The sequence below is a fragment of the Heterodontus francisci genome, chromosome 1 (genome assembly GCF_036365525.1).
Source record: "Heterodontus francisci isolate sHetFra1 chromosome 1, sHetFra1.hap1, whole genome shotgun sequence".
Lineage (NCBI taxonomy): Eukaryota > Metazoa > Chordata > Chondrichthyes > Heterodontiformes > Heterodontidae > Heterodontus > Heterodontus francisci.
Window position 1 is genome coordinate 55142516 of NC_090371.1, and position 25795 is coordinate 55168310.

The following is a 25795-nucleotide window of genomic DNA, read 5'->3' on the forward strand; positions in this document are numbered from 1 at the left end:
GATCTTAAAGGGATACTCTTAAAGACAATCACACAACAACCTGCACATTCACCAGGCAGCTAAACACTTTTATCCTATTTCTGTTTTCAGAAGCACATATTTTATTTTGTTTAACATGCAGCAAAGTGAATTTCTGTTAAGTTCTGTCAGCATTCTAAAGTCACCATCAATAAATGCACAGGGCTACAGGATGGTTCAAAAAATATATACTGGCTGTAATATTTGATTTTGGCACAGAAATACTTTTGCAATTACAAGAGGTCATGAAATTGGGTTTGGTAGTGTCCGTTCGGGAGGCAAAGTGGCGCAGTGGTTAGCACTGCAGCCTCACAGCTCCAGCGACCCGGGTTCGGTTCTGGGTACTGCCTGTGTGGAGTTTGCAAGTTCTCCCTGTAACCGCGTGGGTTTCCACCGGGTGCTCCGGTTTCCTCCCACAGCCAAAGACTTGCAGGTTGATAGGTAAATTGGCCATTGTAAATTGCCCCTAGTGTAGGTAGGTGGTAGGAGAATTGTGAGGATGTGGTAGGGAATATGGGATTAATGTACGATTAGTATAAATGGGTGGTTGATGGTCGGCACAGACTCGGTGGGCCGAAAGGCCTGTTTCAGTGCTGTATCTCTCTAGGATTCTAGGATTTGATGGGTGTGTGCACACTTCTGCTGCAAATTGCATTGGACAATACATTGGTGAAGGCATTAGTATGTCCACAGCTAATGCCGAGAACTATGGCAGATCATATAAATATGAAGTACCTTTACTCAGAATTTACATAAACTCTTGTTTTCTCCCTTATTATTGAGAATCAAAGATCTCTGTAAATGAAGATTAAAAGAAGCGTGCATCACATACTGTAGTAGTTGTGCTACAGGATTAGTAATCCAGAACCTGTACTAATAATCCAGAGAATATGAATTCGTATCCTATTATGGCAGTTTGAGAATTTGAATTCAGATTAAAAATATCTCAAAATAAAAATCTGGTATCAGCTGTTGGATTATCGGAGAAACCTCACTTATTGTCCTTTAGGGAAGGAAACCTACTGTCCTTACTTGCTCTGGCATATACATGATTTGAGTCACCCACTAATATGGTTCACTCAACTCCCTTCTGACATGGCCTAGTAAGCTACTCAGTTGTATCAAAACTGACAACTAGGGATGGGCAATAAATATCATCCTTGCCAGTGAAGCCCACATCACAGGAATGAATAGTTAAAAAAGTGAGAGAAAAAAACTTTTTTTACAAACAGCTGATAATCTGTATAATGGTATCCTTCACCTACAAGACTGCAAGAAAGCTCCCCTGATGGCGGCATGCATAAGGGGACCAATAAGCGTAGCACAGTCACACAGATCAGAAACTCCAAAATGCAACTCTGGCCCTTGTTGAATTAACAGATCTCAGGAACTTTTGCCAAGTATACACCTGTAGTCAGAACAGTACTGTCTTAGTTGTGATGCCTTCCACAGTTAAACAGAATTCCAATACTTAACTAGGCTTGCACATTAAGAATGGCCAATTAGGCAAAATGCTGGAGGACTACTGCTGCCTATGGAACCACACCTCAGCCGCAACTAACAACTTCAGGGGAAGTAAGGGTGTGGGGAGGAATGGGGGTGAAAGGTTAAAAGTATTATCCATAGAAAACTTTAATAGAAATGAGCAGACTCCTGAGGGGGTCACTGCTCCATCTTGTGTGTTCTATACATTCGCTCCAGTCATTGAGATAGATATGAACCAGTGGGCAAGTAAAGTCATAGAGTCATTTACGGCATAGGAGGAGGCCATTTGGCGCAACAAGTCCATGCTGGCTCTCTGCGGGGGTGGTGGGGGCAATCCAGTCAGTCCCACTCCCCTGCTCGATCCCCACAATCCTGCAAGTTTATTTCCGTCAAGTGCCCATCCAATTTCCTTTTGAAATCATTGATTGTCTCCGCTTCCAACATCCTTGTGGGCAGCAAGTTCCAGGTCATGACCACTCACTGCGTAAAAAAGTTCATCCCACTGCATCTCTTGTCCAAAACCTTAAATCTGTGTCCCCTGGTCCTTGTACCATTATTTAATGGGAACAGTTTCTCCTTGCTTAACTTATCTAAGCCTATCATATTCTTGTACACCTCTACCAAATCTTCCCTCAATCTCCTTTGCACCAGGAAGAACACCAACTTTTCCAACCTTAAATTGTAACTAAAATTCCCCATCCCTGGAACCATTCTGGTAAATCTCCTCTGCACCCTCTCAAGGACCTTCACATCCTTCATAAAGTATGATGACCAGAACTGGACGCAATACGTTGGGGCCTAACCAGAGCCTTATGAAGGTTTAGCAGAACTTTCCTGCTTTTGTACTCAATGCCTCTATTTATGAAGCCCAAGTTCCCGTATGCTTTGCTAACCACTCTCTCAATATGCCCTGCCACCATGGAAGATCGATGTAATGCACCCCAAGATCCCTCTGTTCCCTCACACTCTTAGAACTGCGCCATTAAGTTTATATTGCCTCACCCTATTCCTTTTGCCAAAATGTATCACCTTACATTTGTCTGTATTAAATTCCATCGGCCACTTGTCTGTCCATTTTGCTAGACTATTTATGTCCTGTTGCAAGCAGTTTGTATCTACCTCACTGTTTGCAACTCCTCCAAGTTTGGTATTATCAGCAAATTTTGAAATTTTACTCTTTATTCCAAGATCCAAGTCATTTATATATAGCAAAAAAAAGCAGTGGTCCTAACACTAACCTTGGGGAACACCACTGTCTATCATTCTCCTGTCTGAAAAACAACCATTTACCATGACCTGTTGTTTTCTGTCCTTGAGCCAATTTTTCTTTATCCAATTGGAACCCTGCTCATGGATGAAAGTCAATAACTAACAAAATGGGAGTGAAATATTATTCCAAAAGATATATTAATATTTAAATAAAAACAGAAAATGTTGGAATTGCACAGCAGATTGGTCAATATCTGAACAAACAAAGAGAGGTTACAGTTCTGGGCATAGCCTTTGCTAGTTTGACAGAACCATAGAAATTTACAGCACAGGACGAGGTTATTCAGTCCATTTTTCTGGTTCTTTTGCTAGCACAATTTAAAACTATTTCCATTGCACCATGCACTCAAACATTTATCTAGATTTTCCATAAAAGATGTAATTGTCTCTGTCTCAACCTTTCCTTGTGAGAGATTTCCATGCTTCAGCATGGAATATATAGGAATTTCTCCTAACTTTTTTCCTCGCTCTTTTAGTGACAGTTTTAAATTTATGACCCCTTGTACTTGATACCCAGTCAGAGGAAAAGTTCACTACTCACTCAAAGCCATTCATCATTTTAAATATGTTTATTAAGTATCCTATTAGTCTTTTCTCCTCCAGTCAAAATAAATCCTGTACCTTATATCTTCCCATATAACTACAGTTCCCCATCCATAACATCATCCTGGTGAATCTACAAAATATGTTCTCAATGGCTTCAATGTCCTTTCTACAATGGGGCACCAAAGAATGCACACAGTTGTACAAATTTATTGCGACTTCTTTCCACTTGTGCTTTACGCCTCTATTTATAAAACCCAAAATGTTAGTGATCTTTCAATGGCTTTGTCTATCTGCAATCTCATTTTCATGGGATTATGTACTTAACCCCTAGGTCTCTGAGTGCATTCCTATCTTTCAGCATCTTTTTCATTTCTTGCTTTCCCCACAAAATGTATTAGCTCATATTCACCCATATTAACTTGATGAAGGATTATATCTTGAACATTAATTTATAGTTGCTCATTCAAATATTTTCAACACTAAGATGCATCAGAATTTTTTTTTGAATAAAGTACACTTTTTTTGGAAAAAGGTCAGGTTAACAGAACTTGCATCCACATATACTTGCAAGAAAATAGGAATGCATAGGCACATGCCATCTATTGGAGCTCGCAAAAACCAGCACACAATTCATTTTCAGGTGTCAATGCTGGTGCCTTACCATTAAAGTATGTCTGTTGGCTGACAGCAAGCCTGTCCCATATCCTGACCCCAAGCCTCCCATCGGTCCATTGTGTGCTGCTCCTATTAAACTGTGCAAGTCGCTATGGCTACCGGGCATGGCTGTTGAGGGCCCTACTGCATGGTTTCGCAGGACGTGTATGGCATCATCCAATCTTTCCAAGCGGTCTTCAATCCGGGTTTGCTAAAAGACAGTTAAAAATTCTGTAATCATGATGCATGCAAATATTCTCAGCCATGTTACGAAATGAGAGCAACAATTTTGATTTACGTCCTAAAATACTTCAAACTTGTCAAAACGGCCACCACAGAGGTAATTCAACCCATTAACAGTTACGGGAGCAGCATGTTGTGTTGCAGCTTTGGAGAATACATATATAAGGAAATTAATGGAAAAGTATGCTGAAGGAATTATAATAATGAAGAATTAACAGGCAATTTTACTAATGTCTTTTTATTGAATGCATTTTTCTCCACATGGTTCTGTATAACAGACTGCTTAAATCAGTACAGACTCGTCCATTGTTTCCTTAGTCCAAACTCCTCCATAGCTAGTGCAGATGTCTTGCTTAAGATGTAATTCTTTTGGGCCTCCTTATCTCGAGAGACAATGGATACGCGCCTGGAGGTGGTCAGTGGTTTGTGAAGCAGCGCCTGGAGTGGCTATAAAGGCCAATTCTGGAGTGACAGGCTCTTCCACAGGTGCTGCAGAGAAATTTGTTTGTTGGGGCTGTTGCACAGTTGGCTCTCCCCTTGCGCCTCTGTCTTTTTTCCTGCCAACTACTAAGTCTCTTCGACTCGCCACAATTTAGCCCTGTCTTTATGGCTGCCCGCCAGCTCTGGCGAATGCTGGCAACTGACTCCCACGACTTGTGATCAATGTCACACGGTTTCATGTCGCGTTTGCAGACGTCTTTATAACGGAGACATGGACGGCCGGTGGGTCTGATACCAGTGGCGAGCTCGCTGTACAATGTGTCTTTGGGGATCCTGCCATCTTCCATGCGGCTCACATGGCCAAGCCATCTCAAGCGCCGCTGACTCAGTAGTGTGTATAAGCTGGGGATGTTGGCCGCTTCAAGGACTTCTGTGTTGGAGATATAGTCCTGCCACCTGATGCCAAGTATTCTCCGAAGGCAGCGAAGATGGAATGAATTGAGACGTCGCTCTTGGCTGGCATACGTTGTCCAGATGTAATACTGACAGGGAAATTGAGCCAAAGTTTTGAAATATGAGGATCCATATACATACTGAGCACTAGCCAAGGGTTCACTATTTCCATGAAACGTTTTTGGTTGTTCATCTGAACACCTTGACAATTGTAGCAACATTCCTGAACCCAAACTGCAAAGATGATTATTTTTTTCCATCGAATTTAGCATATTTAGGTAAGGCAACAGTTTGCAATTCAGACAACTGAAGAGCTTGGAAATACCACAATATAAAGACAACCTCTTAAAATTTACATTAAATTTCTTTGACTGAATTTTCTGTAGGAGGTTAGTGCTGAAGAATGAAACACTTTGGTTACAGCATCCAAGCTAAATTTTACAATTGACTATGCCACATAAGTAGCCGGAAATTAGGCAGAAACTCATTACATTATTTTGTGCCTCACATAAATTTCAGTGGTGCTCCAAGTGCCCACCATTTTCCCAACTGTAATATTTAAATGATGCCTCAAGGATCTCATTTAGATGCCCATTTTAAGGGGCAGGAGCACAGTGGTTATGTTACTGAACTAGTAATCCGGAGGCCTAGACTAATACTCAAGTGAATGGAGGATCAAGTCCCACTATGGCAGTTTCAGAATTAGAATTTTAAGAAAGCTGGAAATCAAAAGCTAATATCAGTCAAAAGTGACCAAAGAACTATCAGATTGTCATTAAAAACCCAACCAGTTCATTAATGCCCTGCGGGATGGAAACCTACTATTCTTACCTGGGCTGGCCTATATGTGACTCCAGTCCCAGATCAATATGGCTGTTACGTGAGGCAAGGGAGGAGATAGCAGGGACTCCAACACAAATTTTCAAATCCTCTCTGGCCACAGGAGAGGTACCAGAGGCCTGGAGGACAGTGAATGTGGTACCATCATTCAAGAAGGATAACAGGGATAAACCAGGTAATTACAGGCCAGTGAGTCTAACATCAGTGGGAGGGAAACTATTGGAAAAAATTCAGAGGGACAGGATTAATCTCCACTTGGAGAGAGAGGGATTAATCAGAGACAGTCAGCATGGCTTTGTCAGGGGGAGATCATGTCTAACAAACTTGATTGAATTTTTCGAGGAGGTGCCTAGATGTGTAGTTGAGGGTAAAGCAGTTGATGTAGTCTACATGGACTTCAGTCAGGCTTTTGATAAGGGAGATTTTGATAATGGGAGATTGGTTAAGTAGATAAGAGCCCATGGGATCCAGGGCAATTTGGCAAATTGAATCCAAAATTGGCTTAGTGGCAGGAGGCAGAAGGTGACGTTTGAGGGCTATTGTTGCGACTAGAAGCCTGTGACCAATGGTGTACCGCAGGGATCAGTGCTGGGACTCTTGCTGTTTGTAGTGTACATTAATGATTTAGATGTGAATATAGGAGGTATGATCAGTAAGTTCGCAGATGACACGAAAATTGGTGGTGTTGTAAATAATGAGGAGGAAAGCCTTAGATTACAGGATGATATAGATGGGCTGGTAAGATGGGCAGAGCAGTGGCAAATGTAATTTAATCCTGAGAAGTGTGAGGTGATGCACTTTGGGAGGACTAACAAGGCAAGGGAATATATAATAGATGGTAGGACCCTAGGAAGTACAGAGGGTCAGAGGTACTTTTTTTTTAAATTCATTCATGGGATGTGGGCATCGCTGGCCAGGCAAGCATTTATTGCCCATCCCTAATTGCCCTTGAGAAGGTGGTGGTGAGCTGCCTTCTTGAACTGCTGCAGTCCATATGGGGTAGGTACACCCACAGTGCTGTTTTTTTATTGACATCGTAGCGGTTAGGTACAACTGAGTGGCTTGCTAGGCCATTTCAGAGGGCATGTAAGAGTCAGCCACATCGCCTTGGTGTACTTGTCCATAGATCACTGAAGGCAGCAGCACAGGTAGATAAGGTGGTTAGGAAGGCATATGGGATACTTGCCTTTATTAGCCGAGACACAGAATATAAGAGCAGGGAGGTTATGATGGAGCTGTATAAAATGCTAGTTAGGCCACAGCTGGAGTACTGTGTACAGTTCTGGTCACCACATTATAGGTAGGATGTGATTGCACTGGAGAGGGTGCAGAGGAGATTCACCAGGATGTTGCCTGGGCTGGCGCATTTCAGCTATGAAGAGAGACTGGATAGGCCAGGGTTGTTTTCCTTAGAACAGAGAAGGCTGAGGAGGGACCTGACTGAGGTATACAAATTATGAGGGGCATTGATAGGATAGATAGAAAGAAACATTTTCCCTTAGCAGAGGGGTCAGTAACCAGGGGGCATAGATTTAAGGTAAGGGGCAGGAGGTTTAGAGGGGATTTCAGGAAAAAAAATTCATCCAAAGGGTGGTTAAAATATGGAACATATTGTCCAAAGGGATGGTAGAGGCAGGAACCCTTACAACATCTACGAAGTATTTAGATGAGCACTTGAAATGCCATAGCATACAAGGCTACGGGCCAAGTGCTGGAAAATGGGATCAGAATAGATAGGTGCTTAATGGCCGGCACGGTCACGATGGACCGAAGGACATGTTTCTGTGCTGTATAACTCTACGACTCTTAAATGTTCACTGAATTAGCCTAGCAAGCCACTCAGTTGTATCAAATTAGGAATGGACAATAAATGTAGACCTTGCCATTGATACCCACATTGAGTATTGCTGAAAACAGAGACATTTTGTCGAAGCTTTTCATCTTGCACTCACCAAGACAATCCACAAGAATCCCAATGTAAGGGAAAGCAACAAATTTATACTATCTGAGAAGAGAGATCTGATTGGTTGTCAAGTGGACTCTGACTGGTACAGGCGCTGCCATGGAGAATGTACCAGTTTATGGTAACTGACAGTTAACTGCCAAGCTTTGTTTGAAATTTAAACCAGGCAGCTTGACTCTGATTGGTCAAGGCATTGTCCTGAGACATGAACCAGCGAATGGCTATCACTTATTTTGTTTAGCTGAAACAGGCGCTATGTGTGTACATGCTCTTTCTGTCTGCAAAGAACAGGGTCCTGTGTATTAATTTATGCAGCTTCCAGTACATGCAAATGCGCTGCAATGTGAGCCCTATGGACAATTTTAAATTGGTTGTCAGCGTAATTCTTAACACACTGTGGGTTATTTAGCAAATGTTGTCCTATTGTGGAATCACATCTAATGTTGGACATGGTGTTTTGAGTTTTGCAAGCATGGGCTGGTCGGGAACAGTCTGTACCTTGCCCACCTATGCAGTAGCAACACCTGTGATGTACGCCACTAACAGGATGCTGCCATCAAGCCAAAAAGACGTCCTGCATATCACACAAATGAGTCATGTGATATATGAATTTCAATGTCTGTATGATGCTAGGTGTATTGGCTGTACGTCCCAAAGACTGGCAGACTGTATCAAACAACATGTCCCTTTCGCTCTGTTCTGATGAAAGGTCACTGACCTGTAACGTTAACTCTGCTTGTCTCTCCACAGATGCTGCCAGATCTGCTGAGTATTTCCAGCACTTTTTGTCTTTATAACACGTCCTTTACGCTGTTCACAATGGGCAAGGTACAGACCACACGGCTTTAACAACAAATCTTGGCTCCAACCTCAGAACAGGGTGACCTCATTACAGCCTTGGTCCAAAAAAGGACAAAAGAGCTGAACTCCAGAGGTGAGGTGAGAGTGACTGCCTTTGACCGAGTGTGGCATCAAGGGGTCCTAGCAAAACTGGAGTTAAATGGGAATCAGGGGGAAAACTATTTGTTGGTTGGAGTCATACCTAGCACAAAGGAAGATGGTTGTGGTTGTTGGAGGTCAATCATCTCAGTTCCAGGACATAACTGCAGGATTTCCTCAGGGAAGTGTCCTAGGCCCAACCATCTTCAGCTGCTTCATCAATGACCTTCCCTCCATCATAAGGTCAGAAGTGGGGATGTTCGCTGACGATTGCACAATGTTCAGCACCATTCGCGATTCCGTGCTGAAGCAGTCCATGTCCAGATGCAGCATCCTGGACAACATCCAGGCTTGGGGTCATAAGTGGCAAGTAACATTTGTGCCACACAAGTGCCAGTCAATGACCATCTCAAAAAACAGAGAATCTAAGCATCTCCCCTTGATGTTCAATGGCATTACTATCACTGAATCCCCTACCATCAACATCCTAGGGGTCACTACTGACCAAAATCTGAACTGGAATAGCCATAAAAGTACCGTGGCTACAAGAGCAGGTGTGAGTGAAAGAAGTGCCTGCACTCCCTCTGCATGAATTTGTTACTGGAACAAGAGTGCAAATGGGTTCTGCCACAAATTCCGACTGCTCTGCTCTCATATGCCAGATATCTACTCCTAAAATGATGAACCTTTTACATTAGTCACATTTTTAAAGAAGAAAATATAAAAATGCATAATTTTGAAGGAGGAAAATGCTTTTCGGTACCCGAAGTGTTAATGCATCATTCCAATAAATACAAACATAGTTTGAGCTCAACTATTCCGAGGCAGGAATCCATAAAGCTAACTTTTTTTGAAATGCCACCACATTTCCCTGCCTGAATTTTTTAAATACAGATATCTCTTAAAGACTTCATTTAGTTCACAGACATATGTAATAGCAAGGCATAGATCTATTTAGCCCAATGAAGCAACAGAGAAAGGGCTTCTAAAGACTGCCAGATTAAGTGTGTAAATGGAATAAATGAATGCAACTTTATTTTGATAGCATATTGCTAAATCCATTTTTCTCAGACCTACCAAAGAGTGAAGTGGGCCTTCATAATTGGGAGAGGATGGACCCTGGCCTCCATTTCTGGACCACACAGAGGTACCTGCTAAAAACAGAGATCAGTATTAAAAGCTTGGTGCTTAAGGTCAAAACACAAGGGGGAAAGGAAAACACCAAACCCACGCACACTTTCAACTTGCCTGGAACACTGGTGGATTGTTTTACCTGTGAGAGTTGGCGGAGATCCAACAGGCGTTGATGGAGTTGAAGGGAAACTGTTGTTAGTGTGGTCTGGTGAGTAGATCTAAAACAAAAGCAGGAATCTTTTTACTATCAGGACACTTTAAATCTAATCATCATAGAACACACATATATATATGTAATGACTGTACAAGGTGGCCATTCTATTTGTGCTGTAAGAATTATTTATTTCTCTTTTACACTCTGTAAACTGTAGGCCCATTTATTCCACTGTTGAACATTTTGCATTTGTTGCAAATCTACAGCTGCTTCGCAGTAAAATTCCCAAGTGTGAAAGATGCAAGTTGTATTAACTCCCAGCGCAGCTCAAGGTACAAACTCTGAAAAGTAGATTTAAGATGGGTCACAAAGAAAGCAACTTGCAATAGGGTTGTTATAAATATTTATTTTAGTGTTGGGGGGTCCTTGTACACAGTATACAGACATACACTGCACATGGGGAGTTCGTCAGTAATACTGTGTGTTGGTGAGTGATAAGGGGAGAAGGAATGGGGGTAAATACAAATGCTGGAAAATCCATATTCAGCACACTTCATGCAGATCTTCACCCAATGTAATCTAGTAATACGAGCATAACTTTTAGGGCTGGATTTTATGGTGGGCGGGGGGCGACCCATCGACCGGCCAAAAAGTCGGTGGCGATCCAGCCTCCACCAGGTTTGGGGATCCAGACCAGATTTTACGGTCTCCAGGCCCTTAATTGGTCTGAGGCGGGGCTTTCACCTCAATGAGGTAGGAAGTCCCGCCTAATGGAGCTGCCAGCCATTTAGTGGGCCGGCAGCTCATAGTCCCAGCAGCGCCACTGGGAGTGGTGGCCACTGCTGGGACTACACCCAGCTTCAGGATGAAGATGAAGGATAGCCCTGGAAAAGAGGTGTGTTTTTATGCTTTTCTAAAACACAGAAATAAAATAATTCTTTAACATCATTTTTATTGCTATTTCTTAGACGTAGAGAAATAGACACTGCTATTTAAAAGAAAATCTTCTAAGGGCTAAAAGTCCAAATGGGTTTCAAATGCAACTGGGCCAGACCCATTTTCCCAGGTCAGGCCTTCTTTGTTTGCCATCACTAACAATTCCAGCTAAATGCAGCAATAACAGGTACTGTGCCAGGCAGCTCCTGCAGCTGCCTTTAGAACACATCATGCCGTTAAAAATAAAATCCAAATCCCATCCAGGCGGCCAAAAAGTTTGGATTAAATTGGTTGCGCCCATAAATAATCATCTGTAAGAATATCCCTGTCTGGTGAGGTTATCACACATGTTTTGACATGTTCAATTTTCACATTATCGCATTACATGGCTACCAGATATATAAAAAAAGTAAAACAACTTCTATTCACCATTCATACCCTTCCCCCATTCCAACACAAAATAAAATGAGTGAACAATAGTCCCTCCACTTACTGATGCAAGTGCTTTACCCAGTGCATCGCCTGTCTGTGAGCTGCCAGTTGGTGCTCCTGCTCTGGTTACTAAACGCAGAGAAAAAAATAAAGTTAAAGTTAATCAAATTGGGTCACAACCTGCAGAACTATTCCAGCAGAACATTTTACTTATTGGGGAAATGAACCCATGACACAGGACGGTGGAAAACTGCCCAGTGACATCACAAATGTTGGATTGTCACATTCTCAGTTTTATTTGATACAGATGGACTATTAGGTGAGGAGAAAAGTGTCAACCACTGAGGGTTTCAAGCTTTCTACACTTTTCAGACTTAAAGGCAATTCCCAATAAGTTGTTTTAACTGCATGTCCTTGGTCCTGTCCAGATTAAATTTGGATAGCGTCATACATGTCAGAAGATACTGGTGCCCACATCGCCTAGAGACATCTGTTCCCTTCTACTTAAGTTAGTGATCAGAGATGCAGAGACAGAATGAGGATAGGTCTCAGCATGCTTAGTTCAGAAAGCAAAAGTCTGAGGAGAGGCAAGCATTTATGAAGGTTATGCTTCAGATACTAAAGACACAGTAAGAGACAGTGCCCAGTGTGCTTATTTTTGAGTGGGAACCAAATGAACCTGGTGAGAGCAAATCTCTTATTCAAGCCCATGATAAAGCTTTTTATAAAGGGAATTAGATTGAAAAAGAGGGCTATTAAAGAGTATGGGGAGTTAGCAGGAGAGTAGGATTAAAATAGCTAGTTCATGTGGAGAAAAGCATTGATGGGCCAAATGTCCTGTTTTTGTGCTCTAAATTCTATGATCCTACAAGTCTGGAGAAAATGTGATCCAGTATTATGAAGTTAATAAGGCAATAATTTATGAACACAACTGGAGAAGCATTTAATGCAGTCATTTTATAATATTTGAGGTATTTCCATATAACTTACTTGACAATGACATTTTCGGGTGAGTTATACTACACAGTTTGTACCAATGTGACATGGTTTTGATTAGCAAAGTGCAATTCAGCAGCAATGTCACCAAAGTTGCATTTCCATTAATTGTTGTGTAATCACCCTCTACAAGACTCAATGCAGTACAATAACACCTGATATGAGGCAAAGCATAAAAATTGGACTGCCTGGGAACTTTTTAAAGTTCAATTTTAGGGGGCAATTTTCAAGTGTGAACTGGAAGACAGTGGTGCAGCCCTATCTCCAAAATTGCAGTCATTTTAGTGATGTTCCATGCCAGCCTTGTAAAATTACCCTTCATCTTTTCATTGTTAGCACAGGGGCCCCGCATGCATACACTGCCTAGCAGGGATCAGTGAATGATGATTAGGAGCAGGAATCATGGTTCATTTATTCCCATCCTCGCCCATGGACACTGAAGCTAACTTTAGCTTCCCCTTCACTGCCCCAGCAGTGATCTGCTAATGATGTAAATCAGACATCAAACTTGGGTTGTTCCAAGTCTGTATGGCTCGGCACCATGATATGTGGCGCGTTTACTCATTGATTTGTCAGGAAAGCTCTCATGACCTTCCTGCATTCTTTCAAAGAACTGATGTACAGAATCACAAAATGGTTACAGTGCAGAAGGAGGCCATTCAGCCCCTTCTGTCTGCACCGGCTCTCCGAAAGAGCAATTCACTCAGTTCCATTTCCCCGCCTTCTCCCCGTAACCCTGCACATTCTTCCCTTTCATATAACAGTCTAATTCCCTTTTGAATGATTCAATTGAACCTACCTCCACCACATTCTCAGGCAGTGCTTTTCTTAACAAATATTTTACATCTGTGCCCTCTCGTTCTCGATCCTTCCATGAGTGGGAACAATTGCTCTCTCTCTACCCTGTCCAGACCCCTCATGATTTTGAATACCTCTATCAAATCACCTCTCAGCTTTCTCCCCTCCGAGGAAAACAGTCCTAACTTCTCCAATCTGTCTTCATAACTGAAGTTCCTCATCCCTGGAACCATTCTTGTGAATCTTTTCTGTACTCACTCCAATGCTCTCACATCTTTTCTAAAGTGCAGTGCCCAAAACTGAATGCAATACTCCAGCTGAGGCCACACTGGTGTTCAAAATAACTTCCTTGCTCTTGTATTCTACGCGCCTATTAAAAAAGCCCAGGATTCTGTATGCTTTATTAACCGCTCTCTTAAACTGTCCTGCCACCTTCAATGACTTATGCACATATACACCCAGCTCCCTCTGCTTCTCCATCCCCTTTAGAATTGTATCCTTTATTTCATATTGTCTCTCCATGTTCTTTCTACCAAAATGAATCATTTCTCTGCATTGCACTTCATCTGCCACCTGTCTGCCCATTCCACCAACTTGTCTCTGTCCTTTTGATGTTCTACACTATTCTTCTCACAGTTCACAATGCTTCCAAGTTTTGTATCATTTGCAAACTAAGAATTTGTACCCTGTACACCAAGGTCTAGGTCATTAATATATATCAGGAAAAGCAAGGGTCCCAACACTGACCCCTGGGGAACCCCACTACAAACCTTCCTCCAGCCCGAAAAATATCCATTAACCACTACTCTTTGTTTCCTGTCACTCAGCCAATTTCATATCCATGTTGCTATTGTCCCTTTTATTCCATGAGCTATAACCTTGCTCACAAGTCTGTTGTGTGGCACTGCATCAAATGCCTTTTGAAAATCCATGTGCACAACATCAACAGCATTGCCCTGATCAACCCTCTCTGTTACCTCCTCAAAAAACTCCAGCAAGTTAGTTAAACGTGATTTTGCCTTAAGAAATCCATGCTGGCTTTCCTTAATTAACCCGCATTTGTCCATGTAACTTAATTTTGTCTTGCATTATTTTTTCTCCAAGTTTCCTCACCACCGAAGTTAAACTGACTGGCCTGTAGTTGCTGGGCTTATCTTTACACACTTTTTTGAATATGGTGCCAGTCCTCTAGCACCATCCTGAGTCTAAGGAAGACTGAAAATTTTGGTCAGTCCCTCCATGATTTCCACCCTCACTTCCATCAGTATCCTTGGATGCATCTCATCCAGGCCTGGTGCTTTATCCACTTTAAGTACAGACAGCCTATCTAATATGTCCTCTTTATCAATTTTAAACCCTTCTAGTGTCTGAATTGAATAAAATAAAATAAAGTGAACAAAAATAAAGACATGCAAAGTATTGGTTAGGCAACTGTTAGAGTTCTGTCTGCACTTTCTGCCTCCTAGTTATGGAAAGGACATTAAAGTTATAATGAATGTTCAGTGTAGATTCACGAGAAATGTCAGGGATGAAGAACTGTAATTATGAGGAGAGACTTGAAATACTGGTACTATTCCCACTAGAGCATAGCAGGCTAACAGAAGATTTAGGGGTTCAGGAGAGAGCACAGAGCAACGAGATTCATTTTTTTTCGTCAGTATTTACAGTAGAGAAAGAAAATGTTGTCGAGGAGAATACTGAGATTCAGACTACTAGGCTAGATGGGATTGAGGTTCACAAGGAGGAGGTGTTAGCAATTTTGGAAAGTGTGAAAATAGATAAGTCCCCTGGGCCAGATGGGATTTATCCTAGGATTCTCTGGGAAGCCAGGGAGGAGATTGCAGAGCCTTTGTCGTTGATCTTTATGTCGTCATTGTCGACAGAAATAGTGCCGGAAGACTGGAGGATAGCAAATGTTGTCCCCTTGTTCAAGAAGGGGAGTAGAGACAGCCCTGGTAATTATAGACCTGTGAGCCTTACTTCGGTTGTGGGTAAAATGTTGGAAAAGGTTATAAGAGACAGGATTTATAATCATCTTGAAAAGAATAAGTTCATTAGCGATAGTCAGCACGGTTTTGTGAAGGGTAGGTCGTGCCTCACAAACCTTATTGAGTTTTTCGAGAAGGTGACCAAACAGGTGGATGAGGGTAAAGCAGTGGATGTGGTGTATATGGATTTCAGTAAGGCGTTTGATAACGTTCCCCACGGTAGGCTATTGCAGAAAATACGGAAGTATGGGGTTGAAGGTGATTTAGAGCTTTGGATCAGAAATTGGCTAGCTGAAAGAAGACAGAGGGTGGTGGTTGATGGCAAATGTTCATCCTGGAGTTTAGTTACTAGTGGTGTACTGCAAGGATCTGTTTTGGGGCCACTGCTGTTTGTCATTTTTATAAATGACCTGGAAGAGGGTGTAGAAGGGTGGGTTAGTAAATTTGCTGATGACACGAAGGTCGGTGGAGTTGTGGATAGTGCCGAAGGATGTTGTAGGGTACAGAGGGACATAGATAGGCTGCAGAGCTGGGCTGAGAGATGGCAAATGGAGTTTAATGCGGAAAAGTGTGAGGTGATTCACTTTGGAAAGAGTAACAGGAATGCAGAGTACTGGGCTAATGGGAAGATTCTTGGTAGTGTAGATGAACAGAGAGATCTTGGTGTCCAGGTACATAAATCCCTGAAAGTTGCTACCCAGGTTAATAGGGCTGTTATGAAGGCATATGGTGTGTTAGCTTTTATTAGTAGGGGGATCAAGTTTCGGAGCCACGAGGTCATGCTGCAGCTGTACAAAACTCTGGTGAGACCGCACCTGGAGTATTGCGTGCAGTTCTGGTCACCGCATTATAGGAAGGATGTGGAAGCTTTGGAAAGGGTGCAGAGGAGATTTACTAGGATGTTGCCTGGTATGGAGGGAAGGTCTTACGAGGAAAGGCTGAGGGACTTGAGGTTGTTTTCGTTGGAGAGAAGGAGGAGGAGAGGTGACTTAATAGAGACATATAAGATAATCAGAGGGTTAGATAGGGTGGATAGTGAGAGTCTTTTTCCTCAGATGGTGATGGCAAACACGAGGGGACATAGCTTTAAGTTGAGGGGTGATAGATATAGGACAGATGTCAGAGGTAGTTTCTTTACTCAGAGAGTAGTAGGGGCGTGGAATGCCCTGCCTGCAACAGTAGTAGACTCGCCAACTTTAAGGGCATTTAAGTGGTCATTGGATAGACATATGGATGAAAATGGAATAGTGTAGGTCAGATGGTTTCACAGGTCGGCGCAACATCGAGGGCCGAAGGGCCTGTACTGCGCTGTAATGTTCTAATTCTAAATTTTTCCAGCATAGACACAAATGGCTGAATGGCCTTACTATAATGTAAACCTTTAAAGTTCTCTTTTAATTGAACCGATAGGGGCTCTGTCTTAGTGAAAAACCTGATCGGCAAAACCATTTCTCTGTGTCACTGTTGCCACACTAGTATTAAATAAGTGATAGGATGATGTTTTTAATGTAATTTACATCACTTGTTGAGTTTTTAAAGGAAAGAAATTTCCCAAAGACTTTTCATGAAGACAGTACCCTTTTAATCATCATTTGGCTGACTCAGAGTTTCACACAAACCCAACTTTACATTCAGACATTACTCAAGAGTCTGAGGTTTCTTGGGTGTGTTTATCACGAATGGCTTGAACATTTTATTTTTAAGATCTTCTGGAATGTTTTTAGTCTTCATGACTGATAGTCCAATTGCAATTCTCAAAAAAATATGCTTTCTTTTTGTAGATTAAATACAGGTCTACCAGGTTATATGTATTTATACACTTTACAATCCCATTCTGGATTTTAGACTTGCTAGAACAGTTGCTGATAAGTTATATTTTAATAATGTTTATTATTACAGTAATTAGAATCATTGGATGGTAAAACACAGAAACAGGCTAATCATCCCACCAGGTTTGTGTTTTTTTTTGCCATATGAGCCAGCTGGTTTAATCCTGCTTGCTGCTCAAACCCTGTAATGTTCTTCTTAAAGCAACTATGTAAGTCCCTTTTTAAATAATTTATGGACACCGTGGTTGTGAAAAGCTGCACCACGTTCAGCCTCAGTACAGCAGAAGGGCCAGAGATTTGGTCAAAGATGATCAATAATTGAAATCTTCTCCCTTTCCCCCTCCAAGAATGCGCTTTGAGAGTTTTTGGCGTTAGATATACATTTTATCAATTATATTTAGTAACTGTCATAACTGTGTACAGAAACAACATGAAAAGCAATCAGTGTACTACAGTCATGCTGTTTAATTCTGATGCTTCTACGGTTCATATATCACTTTGTTCTATTGAAATAAATTGCTTGGCTTGGATCAACTGATTCAATAACCTCCCAGTCATACAGAAAAAAAATGCACAGAACAGTAGCAGTGAGGAGTTAGGTGCAACATTTGATAATTTCAGTGAAACTGTTCATATTTTTCAGCAACACCACCAATCAGTACTCCCTTGGCTATAAAGCACTTTGGGATGTGCTGAGTTTGTGAAAGGCATTATATAAGTGTAATATTTTCTTCTGAACGTACCCATGATATTGTCTGTTCCGTTGGCAGCAGGCGGTGTGCAGGACGAAGCACCATAGTGATTTGTGCCACTGCGGTGAAAACTGGACATCGGTGGGAGACTGGCATTGATGTCCGTTGAGGAGTGTGATGGGTAGCTCTGTGATTTATGTATTTATGTGTTATATAGAAATAAAAGATGAAAAATATATTAATTTCACATTTAAAGTTACCAATTCTAGGTATAATCAGGTTATGTTTACAAACAAGTCTAACTTTATATTTGCATTCATCTGATGTCCACATAGAATCATACAGCACACAAGGTCATTCAGTCCATCATGCTTCTGCTAATGCTTTGAAAAAGCTATTCAATTAGTCCCATTCCCCTGGCTCTTTCTCTATATCCTTGTAAATATTTTCTTTTCAAGTATATATCAAATACCCTTTTGAAATTTCTAATGAATCTGGTCCACCATCTTTTCAGGCAGTGCATTCCAAATCATTGCTACTTGCAGAGAAAAAAGAAAATTTTTATCACCCCCCTGGCTTTTTTTTGGCCAATTATCATAAATCTGTGTCATCTAGTTACTGCCATTCTTGCCAGTGGTACCAGTTGCTCCTCATCTACACTATCAAAATTCTTTATAAGTTGAACAGCTGAATGAAATCTCCCCTTAATGTTCTTTGCTTTATGGTTATAATTAGATTTTGTTTTCAAACCAGACTTACTTTATATCTGCTTTCTAACCATGCCTGATGTCCACATCTGTGTACTTTCCTGCAGGACAGCCATCTAGGGCTGAAATGGTGGCTGATTTTTATCCTCTCTAGCCCAAGGCATTGAGGTACCCTACCACCATCCCAGGTATGATCTGCTAAATCAGCAAAGATGTGGGCCACCAGGGCATTTCTCCAAAGAGCCATGGGCAAGAGGACAACAGCTTCAATTTTTACATTCAAATAATACACAAAATGGCCTGTTAATGTAGCCCAAAAAATTCAAATGTATGTAACTCTATGAACCCTTGTAGCTTTTTATAGTATTAACAGTCCAATCACTAAATTAAAGCTAACGTCACCATCATCATCTTTTTAACAAAAGATCATACTCAGGGTATATAATTTTAAATTAAGAAGTACAAGTAACAATAGAAAAAACTCCAAATAAGCATGGAGAAATGTGCACATCCAGTAGTAATACAGCATAAATAACAGAGGTTCTGAGCAATATTTTTCTTTTCAGCCAGAAGTGCAGAGTGGATGATCCATCTTGGCCTCCTCCTAAAGTCCCCAGCATCACAGATGCCTGACTTCAGCCAATTCAATACACTCCGCGTGATATCAAGAAACAACTGAAGGCACTGGATACTGCAAAAGCTATGGGCCCTAACAATTTTCTGGCTACAGTACTGAAGACCTGTGCTCCAGAACTTGCTGAGCCCCGAGCTAAGCTGTTCCCGTACAGCTACAACACTGGCATCTACTTGGCAAAGTGGAAAATTGCCCAGGTATGTCCTGTACACAAAAAGCAGGACAAATCGAACCCAGCCAATTACAGCCCCATCAGTCTACTCTCAATCATCAGAAAGTGATGGAAGGTGACACTGACAGTGCTATCAAGTGAAACTTGCTTAGCAATAATCTGCTCAGTTTGGGTTCTGCCAGGGCCACTCAGCTCCTGACCTCATTACAGCCTTGGTTCAAACATGGACAAAAGAGCTGAAGTCAAGAGGTGAGGTGAGAGAGACTGCCCTTGACATCAAGGCAGCATTTGACCGAGTACGGCATCAAGGAGCCCTAGCAATACTGATATTGATAGGAATCAGGGGGGAAACTGTCCGCTGGTTGAAGTCATACCTAGTGCAAAGGAAGATGGTTGTGGTTGTTGGAGGTCAATCATCTCAACTCCAGGACATCACTGCAGGAGTTCCTCAGGGTAGTATCCTAGGCCCAACCATCTTCAGCTGCTTCATCAATGACCTTCCTTCAATCATAAGGTCAGAAGTGGGGATGTTCGCTGATGATTGCACAATGTTCAGCACCATTCATGACTCCTCCGATACTGAAGCAGTCCGTGTAGAAATGCAGCAAGACCTGGACAATATCCAAGCTTGGGCTGATAAGTGATAAGTAACATTTGCGCCACACAAGTGCCAGGCAATGACCATCTCCAACAAGAGAGAATCTAACCATCTCCTCTTGATGTTCAATGGCATTACGACCACTGAATCCCCCATTATCAACATCCTGGGGGTTACCATTGACCAGAAACTGAACTGGAGTAGCCATATAAATACTGTGGCTACAAGAGCAGGTCAGAGTCTAGGAATCCTGCGGTGAGTAACTCACCTCCTGACTCTCCAAAGCCTGTCCACCATCTACAAGGCACAGGTCAGGAATGTGAAGGAATACTCTCTACTTGCCTGGATGGGTTCAGCTCCAACAAGACTCAAGAAACGCGACACCATCCAGGACAAAGCAGCCCACATGATTGGCATCCCATTCACAAACATTCACTCCCTCCACCACTGACACACAGTGCCAGCAATGTGTACCATCTACAAGATGCACTGCAGCAACGCACTAAGGCTCCTTAGACAGCGCCTTCCAAACCGGCGACCTCTACTAGCTAGAAGGACAAGGGCAGCAAATGCATGGGAACACCACCACCTGCAGGTTCCCCTCCAAGTCACACACCATCCTGGCTTGGAACTATATCGCCATTTCTTCACTGTCACTGGGTCAAAATGCTGGAACTCTCTTCCTAACAGCACTATGAGTGTACCTACCTCACATGGACTGCAGCGGTTCAAGAAGGCAGCTCACCACCACCTTCTCAAGAGTAATTAGGGATGGGCAATATATGAACAAAGAACAAAGAACAGTACAGCACAGGAACAGGCCATTCGGCCCTCCAAGCCTGCACCGATCTTGATGCCTGCCTAAACTAAAACCTTCTGCACTTCCATGGACCGTATCCCTCTATTCCCATCCTATTCATGTATTTGTCAAGATGCCTCTTAAACGTCGCTATCGTACCTGCTTCCACCACCTCCCCCGGCAGCATGTTCCAGGCACTCATCACCCTCTGTGTAAAAAACCTGCCTCGCACATCCCCTCTAAACTTTGCCCCTCGCACCTTTAACCTATGTCCCCTAGTAACTGACTCTTCCACCCTGGGAAAAAGCTTCTGACTATCCACTCTGTCCATGCCGCTCATAACTTTGTAAACCTCTATCATGTCACCATATGCTGGCCTAGCCAGCGATGCCCACATCCCATGAATGAATAAAAAAAAATTGCAATAGCTGAGTGAATCAAGGATCATGATGCAGGACAGCATTCGGGTCATCACCTGTCTACTTTTATCACATGTGTCATGGAAGTGGGTTTTTTTCTCTGTTTTAAAACTAAAGGGGTCTGTGTGCCTTTAAGACTGAGAGCAATTTTTATATTTTCTGGGAACAGTGTGTGAGCTGCAAGCCTGTTTCCTAAGCAACAACAAGAGAGAGAGGTCACATGCCATATTGTATCAATTTGACTGTGTGTAAAGACTGGCTAGAACCAGTCTGATTTGGCAAACCAGCAAAGTGTGCTTTCCTTGAAGGAAGAATTTGTCTCTCTCTCTCAGCAGAAAATCTACAATGGCCTACAGGCTGTGTTTCGCCTAAAGAGGAAAAGACCCTGGGGAAAGGAATCTTTGCATTATTGGAGGCAACAAATTCTTTTTTACTCCCGTCTCTAAGAAGTCTCTGCCTCAGGAGTGACTTTCTGTTGTCTTTTGTGTTTCTGGGAGTTCTGGAAACTCAGTAAAGTTTCTACTGATAGACTGCTAATTCAAAATCTAAATAGACCTGTTATTATACTCCTTGTTGAAAGATCTGTGTGACACCTACTGCAGCCCAAGTACTGTGAATGCCTGTCCATTACAGACCGTTCATCAAACTCGCCTGGAGACGTCGAGTGGCATCTGACTATTCGACTCTGGAACACCACACCGACTGGGAACGTAACCCACCAGGTTACAACCCAGCTATTTATTCGTAAGTAACTGCTCTAATTTAAAACACAATTTTTAAAACCGGTTAACTGTTGGTTTTTGAATGTATGTGTGTGTGCATGAGGATTAGGAGGAATAAGAAGTTATAAAGTCTTTTCAGACATAGATTTATCTCAGTATTGTTTAAGGTTTAGATCATTAATAAATAGTTAATTTGCTGTTGTTTAAAGATACCTGGTTTGGTGTGTGTTATTCTGGGGGGTTAATAAAGTGTTTAATTTGGCTAAATTCCAGTAGGTGAGAAACATTATTAATATGCTGTGACCTGTGGGACTCAATTGACAGTGCATTACTCTCGCCTCGGTTGTAACACATGATGCTGATTAGAACTTTTAATCCATAATACAGAACCTTTCTTTTAAAAAATCTTTTCCACACACTAAAGTCAACATTGAATAGTAAACGGATCCATGATTCATCAAACATGTTAACAAAATCCTCTTGCCCGTATAACAGACTCTGTGCATGCATTAAAAAACAAAAAGTGCCCTGGGAGTTATTAGTGCATTGGATGCAAATCCTATCCAAGGGATGTAAAGCCTGGGAGGAGCAGACTACAAGTTCAACATTCCCCCACAGAGGAGTTTCAGAAAATGCTGATAGTGGATTGATAAAGGAGTGTGGGGTTTCAGAGAACTTCAGTATAAATATTTCATACCAATGTGCAGTCAAAACTGGGTGGAGTTATTCTCATGCACTTGAAACAATACTCCCTATGGTTCATTACTGTCCTACAGCAGTGTGTGTGTTTTTTTTTGTTTGTGCAATGTTGCTTTGTTTGCAGCTATGCCAAAGTGCAAACAAGGCTTGAAGTATGTGTTAGACAAAGAACAGTGCAGATATTAATATGGCAGGTAACTGTATGTTTTTACATCCTAAAGAGAAAAAAAATTTGAACTCCCTTTAGGGCCAGCTTTTCTTTCCATTGCATATGATGGCAACCATAAACACCCAGGAAGGTTAAAGAGAGCAGGAGAGAAGTGATTCAACAAGTGGTGATACCAGTTTGACTTTATAACATCTGTATATTGAAAGAAGAAGGGAAAATCAGTAGAGGTAAGTAACTCTGGGGAGAAGGACACTTCATATCAATTCCTGGACAGCCAAAACTTAAGGCAAAAACTCCACTATTTGAAGCCCCATTTCCAATCCCTGCATGATTGGATAAACTCTTGGTAAGATAATTATCAAGTAAGACTCCACTAGATTGTAGCAGAGTCTTGACTGGATTTTTTTTATAAGTTAAACTAACTTTACAGATTTTATTAATAAAAATGGCAGAGCATGTTAGTTTTCATTTTATTTTTGGAATCTCTAAAATCAATGTTCCTCAGCCAAATGGCCTCTTGTTTCCTTTCCTCCATTTGTGTGTTTTTTTAAACAGTGTGGTCACTAGTCACATAGCAGAGATTGAAAACACTAGGTTTTTCCACGCCAAGCAGCCCACCCAAATAGAAGCCTTACAATGAAGAGAAGAGCTGCATTTGATTTACAAAAATATAAATTAAGTCATTATTTATAATAAAGCACAGAGAAATAAAAAAAACAGTTTACAGAACTTTGGACCATTTTTAATTAAATGCACATTTTGTTAATGGCTGTGAGCAGACATTTCCTGGGATCTGTGCAGCAATATGTTATGAACAATATCTAATCACATTAACACAAGAAATGGACTGGAGTTTTTTTTTTACTTTCTTTGCGTGGTGACTGGTCAGGTTATATGTTGATAAAGCATCACAGTGGTTCCTGGCAATTAGATGCCATTAAGCTTGATTTTTTTTTTAGCTGGAGGAACTTAAAAAGAGATTATAGATCCCTCAGATTGTGTTATTATCACTGAAATTCAATAGAACCTACAAGATATGGTATATTAGCATTAGCTATTTCATTGCATTTGAGAGAACATTGTGATGATTTTAGGTAAGTGAAGGCAGGGAATATTTTCAATGTAAAATATGCTCATTGAAGCAAACTTAAGATATGTTGCTTCTAGCACCCCAATGGGTTAATTAATTAATGCACCATACAGAATGGGAAGGTTGCATTTTTTTTATTTGTTCATAGGATGTGAGCATCAGTGGCAAGGCCAGCATTTACAGCCTGTCCCTCATCGACCTTGAAAACTGAGTAACTGCTCTGGTCCATGTGGCGTAGGTACACCCAGAGTGCTTTTTTAAAAAATTCATTCATGGGATGTGGGCATTGCTGGTTAGGCCAGCATTTATTACATAACAAGTTGAGCTGCCTGGTTTAAATTTCAAACAAAGCTTGGCGGTTAACTGTCAGTCACTGTAAACAGGTGTATTCTGCATGGCAACGCCTCTACCAATCAGAGTTCGCTTGCCAACCAATCAGCACGCTCTTCTCATACAGTATAAAGTCATTGTTTTCTCTTGCATTGGTATTCTTGCGGATTGTCCTGATGAATGCAAGACGAAAAGCTTCGACAACATGTCTCTATTTTCAGCAATACTCAAGTTATGTACTACCAAATGACTATTTAAATTGCCTTTAATACAAAACAGCTCATATGCAGTTTAAAGTAAGAAATTATGTAATGGAAATGTCTTTGTTTCCAACTAAAATCTGAACTTCTGATATGTTAATAAGAATGCTGAGGCAAAGAGGTTAATTTGATGTGCAGGTACTGACTATATTAAAGAAAGATGCCAGTAAGCTGCTAGCAGGTAAGATGCCACTATTACCAGGCGCTCGTGTGGATGCAGGCTGCAGTAACTGCTGGACTGAGGAACATGGGAGGAGTTTCCCAGCATGCTTCCATAACTGGGCTGATTCATTCCACCAGAAGAAGTCCAGGGATCGGAGTTGTGATGCCCATCTGGAAAGAAAGGTCAGGTTTCATTGACTCCTTCAGAGAATAAAAAGGTCCACAAAAACATTCTTAATTGAGCATTCCTGCTGATTATTTGATTGCAACTATTTGGTTGGTAATGAACCCTTAATTGAAATGTGCCATTACTCTGGAAATGCACGAAGACCTCTCAGTAGCATTCATCTGTGGAATTCTTCTCGAGTTAAAACAAAATGAAAGGACAAAAGCACAATCTCAGCCAAATGAATAATAGAAATAATCACAAAGAAAGAAAGTTGGCATTGCAGGTACAATCATGCAGTCAAAGGTTAAAGTTAATTCATCTGATTAATACCAATCTGGCTGGTAATGTGAGAACTGCAGCTGGAGCTAGAGTCAGCAGGAAAAACAAATTGCACACACATACTTACACCAGGGTCCCAACCTTTTGTATAGATCTCGAATTTCCTTCTGATGCTGGCTCCTTCATACTCATAAAACAAAAAACTTCTTGCTTAATTTTCTACTAGCTCTCTTGCACCCCACTATTTTCTAAGCCTCACCACTGGAGGTCGTGCCATTAGCTGCCTAGGCCCTAAGCTCTGGAATTCCCTCCCTAAATGTCTCTATCCTATCTTCCATAGTTCCTTAAAACCTACCTCTTTGACCAAGATTTTGGTCACCAGCCCCAATAGTCCTTTATGTGGCTAGGTGTTAAATTTTATCTGAAAATGCTCCTGTGAAGCCTTTCGGATGTTCCAACTACAGTAAAGGTGCTATATAAGTCCAAATTGTTGTTGTCAACTGAGAAAGCAGTATTTCACTTTTAATTTAACATTTTTGTGTGAGCTAGCAGTATACGCATGAAAACTGAAAAAAGCATTACTATGGTAGGGGAACAAGTAGTTTTCAACATAAAGGGCTCCTTCTTACCTTGAATTCTAGAAAAAAAATTGTATTTCTAATTTTATTTTCCAATCCTAAATAGATCCCATCCATTTCTGACATAACTGTGTGCAACTCTATGGACATCAACAAATTGCTTAGCCTGAAATACTTCAGATTAGCATCTGGGCCAGT

General features: G+C 41.5%; 1 protein-coding gene across 15 annotated transcripts in view; it reads right to left on the bottom strand.

The window, feature by feature from the left end:
- Positions 1-25795, bottom strand: part of LOC137369501 (transcription factor 4-like) — a 648100-nt gene that overhangs the window by 63104 nt on the left and 559201 nt on the right. For 13 of the 15 annotated variants that reach the window (XM_068030798.1, XM_068030777.1, XM_068030816.1 and 10 more), the window contains 6 exons: positions 24609-24742; positions 17862-17997; positions 11569-11636; positions 10125-10203; positions 9929-10005; positions 3980-4183 (listed from right to left, as the gene is read on the bottom strand). In XM_068030798.1, coding sequence (XP_067886899.1) covers positions 3980-4183; positions 9929-10005; positions 10125-10203; positions 11569-11636; positions 17862-17997; positions 24609-24742 — 698 coding nt within the window. The remainder of the gene's footprint in view (positions 1-3979; positions 4184-9928; positions 10006-10124; positions 10204-11568; positions 11637-17861; positions 17998-24608; positions 24743-25795) is intronic. The other 2 variants (XM_068030762.1, XM_068030857.1) reach the window with 1 other exon arrangement.